Source organism: Nansenia antarctica (genome assembly GCF_963989245.1).
Source record: "Nansenia antarctica genome assembly, chromosome: 1".
Lineage (NCBI taxonomy): Eukaryota > Metazoa > Chordata > Actinopteri > Argentiniformes > Microstomatidae > Nansenia > Nansenia antarctica.
In genome coordinates, this window is record NC_137674.1 from 59,899,153 (window position 1) to 59,910,883 (window position 11,731).

General features: G+C 43.0%; 1 protein-coding gene across 1 annotated transcript in view; it reads right to left on the minus strand.

Moving 5' to 3' along the window:
- Positions 1-8,826, minus strand: part of LOC308151647 (vigilin-like) — a gene marked incomplete at both ends in the record, with an annotated part of 28,194 nt that extends 19,368 nt beyond the window's left edge. Inside the window, 5 exons of the mRNA XM_080524555.1 lie at positions 7,009-7,122; positions 7,899-8,003; positions 8,135-8,274; positions 8,373-8,451; positions 8,782-8,826. Of these exons, the coding sequence (XP_080380681.1) occupies positions 7,009-7,122; positions 7,899-8,003; positions 8,135-8,274; positions 8,373-8,451; positions 8,782-8,826 (483 nt within the window). The remainder of the gene's footprint in view (positions 1-7,008; positions 7,123-7,898; positions 8,004-8,134; positions 8,275-8,372; positions 8,452-8,781) is intronic.
- Between the last annotated feature and the right edge of the window lie 2,905 nt (positions 8,827-11,731).

Sequence of the window (11,731 nt, forward strand, 5' to 3'; positions counted from 1 at the left end):
TTGGTAAAAATGACATGCACTCGAACACATTGTACACTTTTAAGAATGATTTGAGCTAAACCCATGCTTAAAAAAAGAAGTACATTTTAATAAATAATAACCCAAGTTCTGCTTTAGGGGAGGCTACATTGGTAGGCATAGGTGTATAAAGTCATATATATCTTAGTAAGTAGTTTGTTTAGTGTGGTTGTGTAAGTTTAATGGTTGTGTTTTATCTGACCTATGTTGGAATTGTACAATATTCTATGTGCCTCCCGACCTTTCACCTGGTGCCTGGAACTGCTAGGCACCTCACACAACAACACCTAGGGGCCTAGGACATGTGGCCCTCCAACGTTGAATTCCATTGCAAGTGTATATATTATCTGGGAGATAGAGATAGAGAGAGAGAGAGAGAGAGAGAGAGAGAGAGAGAGAGAGAGAGAGAGAGAGAGAGAGAGAGATAACTAGCCTGATGCTAGCCTGAAACATAATTTCTTTGTGACATCGAATAAATTATCCTCTCCAAAAGACATCGCCCTTCAGATCTCCTTATTTCATGTCATTGCTAACCTTGCTGAGGAAGAAACACAACACAACTATCTAACACCTAGAAGACTATTTTGGTCGTGTCAAACTATTAGAATTCATGAGAAGAAGAAGGAGGAGATCACTTTAGTGTCCATTGCACAGGAAAATGGAAATGTGCCTTTTCACCTACCCCTGCCCTAAGACCAGCTCTGCCCATGCACACAGACTGGGGCGCCGCTAGGGGGTGGTAAGTTGCACAAATTGACAAAACGAGAGTGAATACCAACAGAAGCATATTGCAGGGGATTTTGGCAAAAGAAATTGGGCCGCTACCCACACGTTTAGCTGTGTTACTCATTCCACGAATGCATGATCCTTACAAGTTGTACCTCGTTGTAAAGGTGACTAATCAGGCTTTCCAACGCTATAAAATACAATACCAATTAGTATTATTAAAGGGGAGGAAGAATCGACTGAAATAACGTTTCCAAACTTTTTTTGAGGGGTTTAGATTAGAATAGAAACTTAAATGAAATGTTCGAATTAAACAAAAAACAAATGTTTATTTATTGTCTATTGTTTTAGAAACTCCATACATAGGTTGGACACCCGTTGTGGGGACAACAGTCCCCTAACACAGAGGAGACCCTTAACACAGAGGAGACCCCCTGCAATGAAGTGACCCCCATGACTACCAGACCCCCATACTGCCTACAAGGGATGAAGCTATGTCAAAGGTGGTCATCAAACAGAGAAAGAAAAGTATGTGTACGTCACTATCTAAGTATTTGGATTAGTTACACATTATAGAACATTATAGAAATGACTAGAGGAGTGGGTGGGTGAATGGGTGGTGAAGTGTAGTTCTAGCAACCTCACCAACAGACATCTCGCTTAGAGAAGAGCCACCATTAACTGGTGTGGCCTTGGGGACCGTATCCTGCTACCAGGGCTCAGTGGGGGGCAGTCAAGGCAGCAGGGGGGAAGGTGGTCTGAAGCTAGACAAAATCTTCTCGCCATCAGCCATGGTACAAAAAGCACAAACACAATACTTAGTTCCTTTTCAGAATGTAATAAAGTAGTTTTGGTACTGGCTTCTCCATTAGCATAGCATAGGGTCAGGGGGATCAGGAAGAGAAGCCCTGATCATTGTTCAGACAGACAGTTTCTCCAGGAGAGAGAGCTGTAAAACAGGCTCAATGAATGAATGAATGGTCTTTATTGTCATTGATATAGTACAGGTACCAAACAACGAAATTTGGGAGGGGGGGCTCCCCTGGTGCTAGGAAAGAAAACTAAAAACAAGAAGGGAAAAGAGCTGGTTTACATAAATAAAGGCTATGTACACTGTCCACTATACTATACTATACAAATAAACACTGTGCTGTACTCTATGCTATGCTATACCTATTCTAACATTTCCTATCTCTGAACCTTATGTACCCGAGGGTTGTCATATTGCACATAGTGTTATTGCACATTCATTTAAAGTGTTGCAGTTTGCAGGTTTGAAATGTTCACAGTTGTGTTTCAGTATTGCACTTGATTTCAATCTAGTAGCTGCCATCAAATGTCTAGATTGTCCAGGGCCTAGAACCTAGGTCTTTGCTGTGTTCAGGGCCTGAATGGCCCTGGGGTAGAAGCTGAGCTTCAGTCTGTTTGTCCTTGCGAACATGGTCCTGAACCGCCTGTCCGAGGGCAGCCGAGCAAAGTGTGGAGGGGAGGGGGACAAGACACAGTGGGGGGGTCAAGACACAGTGTTCTGTTACTAGCCTTGACTAGGTGAGGTGACGTTGTTAGAGTACAATGGCTAGTTGTCCTGTTATCTCTTTGGCAACAGATTGATGCCGTTCTGGCAGCCAGGGAGAGAGTGATCTGCTGGCACGGAATGTGTTAGTCCTTCATTTGGATTCACTTAAATGGCTCGTTCTAGTGAGAGTATTACACAATGATAAACAGTTAGTATTACACATAGACATTTTGCCATTACAGAATCTAAATCATTGAGGTTTTGGAAGTGAATCAAAAGACCATGAAAGTACAATGTGTGGGAAAGAGTATCTTAGAATAAGTATTAGATATTTAACATCAATTCCGATTAAGTATAGACAGGTTATTCAGCTTCAATAACCACGGGATACACCAAGCTTCAGTCAAGATAGCAGTTTAGGAGCACAGCTGAATCAGAGTACAAAATGACAAACTTTATATAGGGAAATATTGTAGATATTTTTAGAAACATACAGTCATCATCTTATTCGGTAGATCAGATAAGAGTCATCATTTTCCCCTAGACATGGCATGCGCTGAGGAGCTCACTCCCTTAACTGTAAGGACCAGCTGCTGCGCTCCTTAACTCATACCGTCACTTCTTTCTATCACCTGTCCCAGCAATACCCTAGGTACTTTCCACACCCCAATGAGTCACACAGATAGTAATATGAGTTAGATAGGCAAACTGATCCATGAAAAAGGGGATAGATATGCATAATTGGAGATGTACACTGATATATGAAAAAGGGGGGTAAATATGAATATGAAATATGAATGTTTCAGACTATAAGAGTAAATGATTTATGGGATATGTATGAATATGTGGAATATACTCATGTGTATACATACTTGGGTACTTAAGTGTTCTGATGATGATCAAAAGGCTTTCCAAATTCCCACAAAACCAAACTGTTTTCTAACCATCTGAGGATGAACACCCGGCCATATACCAGCCTATAGATTTGTATTGGGAGTGGGGATGGGAAGGACTGCTATTGTCATATTTGAGTTGTTTAACTGGTAATAAATGGTTCCAAACTGGTACCAACAATTATGTCTCACATTATTCTGACAGCATAATCATCACTGGTCCGTAGAGGCCAGTTGTTGAATTGTGCTCTGTTTTGACCTTCTTTGACGTTATCAGCTTGGTTCTGAGGTCTTGCAATATGATGTTATGTTATGTTATCTTATGTTATATTCCTAATTATGTACCAAGGATTTAGCCTCCCTATTTATTCACAACGTTTATGGTTTTACCGTCTACATACAGTGTCATAAATTAGATATCATGGTCATAAATGTAGAATTGTAGGGGATGGACTGTGCTCGAAGTGAAACTTAGGTGACATGAAACCTAAGCACTCCTACTGCACATAATCCAGCTTTATTGTGTTCGTCTGACCAGAGGTTGAATCTCAGGTCTCTAGGTACAACAGTAGGTAAGAATGAGCATTATTATGTTACAACATTATGTTATTCAGCATATTTTGAATGATGATTTGAACAGTGCTATTTTCTTTTCTTTTTTTAAAAGATGGATAGCATCATTAACTGTTGATTAACTTTATTACAGGTTGTTAGCAACAGTTTGTCTTTTAAGAAGAGTCAGAATGGGAAAGAAGAGAGGTCCGCGGTCACCATACTTCCTAGGGAACTATCTTGACAGCGGTACACACCCAGAGGGTGAGAAGGAATATGTGATGTTCCATGGTACAGACAAAAAGAGTGCAGAACTGATCAAGAGAGATGGATTCAAGCCATCAAGAGAAGAAGGCAGTATGCTTGGCGCTGGGGTTTACGTTAGTCGAGACATCGAGAAAGCGATCAAATACCCTCTTGACTCTTCTGTTCCTGAATGTCAGAGAAGAGTACTGGTAGTCAGAGTGAAGTTTGGGAGAGTGAAGATCATAGACAGGCAGGACCACCCCATGCAGAAGACCTGGCACACAGAGCATGGGTACGACACTGCCTGGGTTCCACCTGGTGTTGGCATGGTAACAAGTAACCAGGAGGAAGACTGTGTGTATGATCCTGAGAGAATCACAGTCATTGAGGTTTTGAAAGTGAATCAAAAGACCATGTAAGTACAGTATAAAATACAGTATTAAAAAAGATTGTATACCCACTTCCTTAATTTGACCTTTTATGGTATTGTACAACAACGTTTGATATTTTGTTTGTTTCTTGTTAGAGACTGTCTAGTTGATACTGCCAAGTGGTGGTGCTGGTGGTGGTGGGCAATATCACCTCGCTTATTCATATATTTTCTCTTATTTTGTGCTTCTACCTGCAAATCGTGTTATTTTAACTGGGTCAATATCATGATGATATTGGCAGAACGGCATCAATCTATTCCCCCAAATGAGATAACAGGACAACTAGCCATTGTTGTGTTCTTTTTTTTTTTTGTAAACATTTTATTGGCATTTTGGCAGTCCACACAAATCACCACAGAAACACAGCCAACAACGGTCCCTCCCCCCACCCACCCAACCCCTTGGTCTCCCAGTCACCGACCCAGCAATAGTGCATGTCATGTATGTCGTGACAATGACAACAAAAATATATGACAGTGAGCAACAATATTATCATTGCTCCTATATAGGTGCATTGTTGCAACATACAGACAAGACAGACAGAAATAAAACAACTATAAACAGATTAATACATTGATGAGAAAAATAAAATAAAAATAAAAATAAAATAAAATAAAATAATGAAAATTTTAATAAAGAAAAGAAAGAGAAAGAGAAAGGTAGATGCAGAAAGGAAAGAGATAGAAGCAAGGGAAAGTATTACTTTAGGGTCTTATAGGTCATTGTACTGCATAACAACCTGGCTATTCAACACATTGTTGTGTTCTAATAACATGCTGTCCTGTTGTCCGTCTCTCTGTTGCTCCCCTCAGCTCTAAATGACAGAAATGAATTAGCTAATTAGTTGGCATGTAAACATATAGTTAGGGTTGGGTACAGTTTGGGTTTTATTCGATACCGGTGACAAATCGATACTTTAAAAACGGTACCGGTACCGAAACATCCTCATCCTCATCCTCCTCCTCAAATACCAACATATCCTGACGCCACAGCTGCAGGCTACTCATTTCACCACATCAACAGCCCCACATGAAACAACAGCTATAAAAGCGATAGTCACACATGTATCTCGGCCAATAATTGTGTTATTTTTGCTATACAGAAGGAGCGAAAAAGACATGTACACTAGGTTAGTAAAAAGTAAAAGCCACCTTACCTTTACGGAGACAAGATAGACCAAAGTGTTATGCACACCTTAAAACTGGAAAAGCCAAATGTGGTGGAACCCCAGAGAAACAGAGACAGAGGCCAGGAGAATATACAATGATTTATTAAGGATGATATACACAAAGAAATAGGCCCTACACTAACTAGTGGAAAAACAAACATAAGGTGTGATGCAGGCGATAGTTATGGGGTGTGTAATTATACTATGTGTGTGTGCGTGTATGAGGTCAGGGGTGTTGTATTATGTGCTGCGATACTACCCTAGTGAGCAAAGTCCGAGATCCAGAGGGGGTAGTCAAGGGGAATGTCCAGGGGTCGGGCCAGGGAGAGTGATCCAGGAGAGAGTAGTCCAGAGGGGAGTCCAGGGGTCGAGCCAGGGAGGGAAATCCAGAAGAGAGTAGTCAGAGGGGGTCCAGGGGTCGAGCCATACAGATAGTTATGTTCAAGCGTTGGATCTCCGTCTGTAGCAGGGTTAAGTAGGCGGCTGTCCAGGTGGTGATTGGGACAGCTGGGCTGAAAGGTAATAGCCCACACCTGCTGCAAACAGAGCCAGAGATCCGGCCCACTCAATCCGGCCGGGAGGGGGCGCCAGAACGAGGCTCACGGGGGCGTGTCAGATTAGGAGGCACAACACAAAGTGCATGAACATATCCTGTATCACTCTATTGGTTTAATTGATTAATCAGCTGTGCACTGTGTGTTCCAACGGTTTACCGCACAGCTGATTAATCAACCTTTTGCTGTTGCTCAATATTCTACTGCGCCCCATGGTGTCTTGGTGGTGAAGTGCAGGCAGTCAAAGGCATACTGTCATTCACAGGAGATTAATGGTGCGCGTAGTTCTTTTGGAAAACGTGTTTATTTTACAATATTTATAATATAAATTAAATAATATTCATTACATTGACATTTTGATCAAATAATAGTTGTGGTAATGTATTATTAGCGACCCCCACAGATTTTTGATTTTACTGCCTTCATGGGAGCTCAGACCATCTCTATGGGAGCTCAGCTCCCATTGGCTCCCACATAACTCGAACCCTGAATAAAATCCAAAGGATTCCATCTCACAAAACATAATGGAATGTAAAAACGTTGACGCTCAATATCTCTGAACTGCCCTAAACGGAGATAGAACCTTATAATTCTAAACGGAGATAGAACCTTATCATTCTAAACGGAGATAGAACCGTATCATTCTAAACGGAGATAGAACCTTATCATTCTAAACGGAGATAGAACCTTATCATTCTAAACGGAGATAGAACCTTATCATTCTAAACGGAGATAGAACCTTATCATTCTAAACGGAGATAGAACCTTATCATTCTAATCTCACGCACTGCTTGCAGATCGCTCTCCTTTCTCTGCTACTGTCACTTTGATCCAGCAGCTACGCTGAGTTTTTGTTGGATGTGTGCATAAGAATGTCTAAATATAAAACAGATATGATATGTACCATCTCAGCCACCATCTTCTGCATGAATTTGGCGCATTTCTCCACCTCAGTCCGCGGCCCACGCAGCTGCACGATGTCGCTCTTCATGGCCGGGTCACGGAAGTTGATGATGACCTTTAACCCAGATAATAATAATTGTGTTAGAACAGCCTCAGGGTATATACAGGAATGTTGAGGTTAATTTGAAAGTGACAGTTGGATCTAAGTGACAGTTGGATCTAAGTGACAGTTGGATCTAAGTGACAGTTGACACTAGAACAGCCGTGTCTATGTTACCTACTTAGGGTATACACAGGAATCTTGAGGTTAATTTCAATACCTTTCTAAGACTTTTTAAAGACCTTGTCAATATTTTTCCAGACCTCACCGCCACTTCAAGCTGTAACCGTTTACATCAGTGACACCTTTAACTTAACAGGTTTAGTTTGCAATAGACTAGACCACTATCATACAACACAATTTCCGGTTCATCTTAGTTTTTTAATAAAACTAATAAATTAACGAACTTTTACTAAAAGTTTTTAGGACTCAAACTCTTTGGACAGAGTCTAATTCAGAAAGATACCTACAAAATTCAAGACCTCATAAAATCGTGATAAGACATTTTAATACTTATTAAGGGTCTTGATTTCCCCCAAAATTATTTATCAACTTTTAATACTTTTCAAGACACCGCGGATACTCTGTATAACAGCCTTGAAAGACTCAACAGAACCTAATCCTTCAACGTGCAACTGTGCCTCTCCAGTTGAAGTGGCCACAGATGATCCAACCCTCTCAGATCTATACAGGGCTGAAGGGCTGAGGGGGATATTGAACTGGTCCTATTGAACAGTACGTGGGATACATCGTTACATCGTGTGGTTTTGTTTCCTGGCTGCTCAACTCACCTCTGGGAACTTGTCACGGACTTCCTTGATGTTCTCCCCTTTTTGGCCAATGATGGCTCTGTGAAAACGCTGTTCAATGATCAGGTCCTTTGTACGCTCATTCTCCTGAAAAGCGATTACAAGATAGATGAATGAAACCCGTAGCATTAGCATTACCTACAGACAAGTCACCACTGAGCCACCTCGACATGTAACCTGGTGAGAGCTGATGAGAGCTGAGGAGAGCTGGTACTGACCATGCGCGACGCCAGCTCAAGCAGCTCCTTCTTGGCCTCCTGCACCCCCTGGGGATCCCCCTCGATGCGGATCAGGTTGCTCTTCTCGTTGTCGGGGGGTATGCAGACAGACACCTTATGCAGATCTTCGATGCGGTTTACTGAATAGGTGGGAAATTATATTCAGATTTGTTTTGTGCACAATTCAGTACATACACATCAAACACTGGTAAACAAAAAAGTAACAAAAGCTACTTACTGTTGGCACCACCTTTCCCAATAAGGTGTCTGTGGAATTTGGGATCCACACTGATCTCGGTATAATCCATACGGTTAACCTGAAAGACAAAACATGTTTAAGATTACATCTACATTGAGCCTAATGTTACCGTAATGTTACATTAAGCTGAATGGTTTGGGTAACAACCTCCTTTAGAGAATGAACATAAATTAATGGGCTGTTTTTTTGAATGGAGGGGATTCATTTTTTATTTAATTTAGCCATTTAGCAGACGCTTTTAATCCAAAGCAATTTACAATTGCGAATTACAGGGACATTCCCCCTGGAGTAACTGAGGGCTAAGTGCCTTACTCAAGGGCACACTGGCAGTATCCACTCACTAACTCACTATCCACTAGACCACCACTACCCCTCATTTTATCCTTACCAGATCGGTGACGATGGCCTCCATCTGACTCTGCACCATCTGCATGTCTTTGGTGGGCCCCTCCAGGGTGATCTTATCCTCGACAGAAGAAGAAACAAGTATACCTCCAACTACTGTACTTGCAATACTGTACCTATCGCTTATCCCTATCGAGTTTTTATATCACTATTTTGCACTTCTGGTTAGATGCTAAACTGCATTTCGTTGTCTGATACGTGTACGTCTGATACGTGTACTCTGCAGTCAAGTTGAATCTAAATCTTAATTCCTCAAAAGCCCATAGCCTGTGCCCCGCGGTGGTGTAGCGGTCTAAGCACTAGCCACTAGTGCAAGCTGCCCACCGGAGACTGGGATCGAATCCCAGCTCGCCAGATCCGGATATGACCGGGGCACACACAGGGAGCGGCATATTGAGCGGCCGCTCCCGAGGGCGGTATAGGAATAGTTCCGGACAAGGATCCGTCGCGCAACACCGCCCCCTGGGTGCCGGAATAACGGTACTGGGCTCGAGGAGCCAGTCAGCTAGTCTGCCTGGCGGCCTCCTCTGGGACTGCCGGCCACGGGGTCGTGCGGCGGATCCTACGCAATAGGCAGGGGATAATACATTTCAAGCCTGCAAACTGTGACACTTTAAATAACGTGAAACAATACTATTGTGCAATATGACAACCCTAGTCGTCTATCTGTACAGTATAGTACAGTGGATAGTGTACATAGCCTTTATTTATGTAAACCAGCTCCTTCCCTTCTTGTGATATTTTTTTTTTTTTTTAAGTGTTTTTTTTTCCCTTTCCTAACACCAGGGGAGCCACCCCTCCTAAATGTCGTTGTTTGGTACCTGTACTGTAGCAATGACAATAAAGTCCATTCATTCATTCATTCATAATTGGATGCTAGGTTGGGTTCAATTGGCTACCAAATTGGGTGAAAAAGGGGATAAAATCCGCTTTTTTTTAAAAGCCCATAGCCTACCTGCTGCACTACCAGGCCCCTTCCACACTGATGACAACAAAAACACAATGGCGGAAACATTCACAAACTTACTTTTTACAAACATAAATCTGTGAACAACCTTCTGAGGAAGGTTTGAAACTGGTGATTAAGTTGAGACGCAGGTTCTCTCACGTGCCTGTTCTTTCTGACTTGGGTGAGCTTTCTGTGTCCGTTTCCTTTACATTTACGGCATTTAGCAGACACCTCTATCCAAAGTGACTTGCAACAAATACATTTCACTAAGTAAGTGAATCATCTGTCAGTCATAGCAGGAAAAAAGTCATATATGCTCAAGCCTGGAGCCATTGGCAGTCGTCGTGCTAGAAGAAGTTTGTTTGTCTTTTTTTTTCCTCTGACCAGTCCTAATCTTAACAAGCCATGAAGCATTAAGAGAGTCCCTAGCATGTCCCCTCATAGCAGGTCATTAAGAGTCCCTAGCATGTCCCCTCATAGCAGGTCATTAAGAGTCCCTAGCAAGTCCCCTCATAGCAGGTCATGCGCCTTCACCTGCAGCTCCACCATAGCTCCTTGCAGGTGCTTTTCCAGCTTCTCTGATTGGCTCTGAAGTGCGTTCCTCTCCGCCTTGCAAGCTTCTGCCTCTTTAGTGACGACCACCATCTCCTCTTTCAACTCCTGTGAGAACACGATACCACACGACATGTGTCACGCCAGGTTTCTACGCTCGTACTCTATACGGCTGAGTGTATGTGTGTGTGTGTGTGTCGGGGGGGGGGGGACTGCATGTTTAACCTGTAGCTTAAAGGAGGTGTCTCTCAGCTCTTTCTCTGCGCTTTGAGTGCTCTGCTGCTGGGTGTCTAGTGCTGCCTTCAGCCTCTCGTTCTCCTCCACAAGGTCCTGGTCCACAGGTGTGGCGGTGCTTCTCTCCCTGCTGGAGGCAACGACAGTGGAACTGATCTTACCTCTCAAAAGGATGAGAGGCATCTGTTAGTCATTACTGAAGGCCATGACCCCAATCAGCAATGTTCATTAGTTTTCATCGCTAAATCTCTGGCTAACCTTTAGCATCTATGCAGACCAAGGTTCATATCTCTCCTCACAATACACACATTTGAACCACACCGAGTATGGCTGGATGATCCATCATTCTCAATTAAAACTATTATACTGAAGACACAAAAACCCAAATCCCCACTCCACCAGCTTTTCATTTTAAAATCACCAAATGACTTCCTTGGCACCAATACAACCACACCACAGTAGAGCAGTACAACCACACCACAGTAGAGCCAATGTCAAAGTAAAAAGGATCAAAACATGGGGGTAGTCGTTCCATAAACATGACCTGCAGAGCACTGATAGCTGAGGATTTCTCTCTGCACGACACAGCCGAGAGCCGTATCAGCTACAGACCAGAGACAGCTCACTGGTAGGAGCACAGCCCCTCCTAGCACCTAATCCGGACCACTGACAGAGATGGCAATAAGGCAAAGTTCCCAAATCCCGTACCGAGCTAAGCAGACTATATTCTCTGTCTGTTTGAAACCACTGAGTGTCACAACGACATTCACAGATGTGAATTCATATCTGTATGAGTGACGACACAAACACAGCAGCAAAAAATGTATTTCAGAATTAAGAGTGGAGAGAAAAATGAGTTAGAAAATGGGACAAAAGTGTTTGGTGTTTTTCTATAGACTGGTGTCATACTTCACTGACTGTGGCCTCTGGTCAGGTAAAGCTGGGTAGAGTTTAGGCATGCACACTGGTAAGGCCACCATGGGACCATCCCCCTGGGGACCCCTCTCCTTCTCCTGGGGACCCCTCTCCTTCTCCTGGGGACCCCTCTCCTGGACCCACTCGGCTGCCAGGCTGGAGAGGTTGTGGAAGGGCTGTGCGAACACGGGGCTCTCGCGGTTCCCCCCTGGGAGGCTGGGGTTGAGTGTGGTGGCAAACTTCATCTTTATCACCTCGTCACCGATGTCCCAGTCCCCCTGGA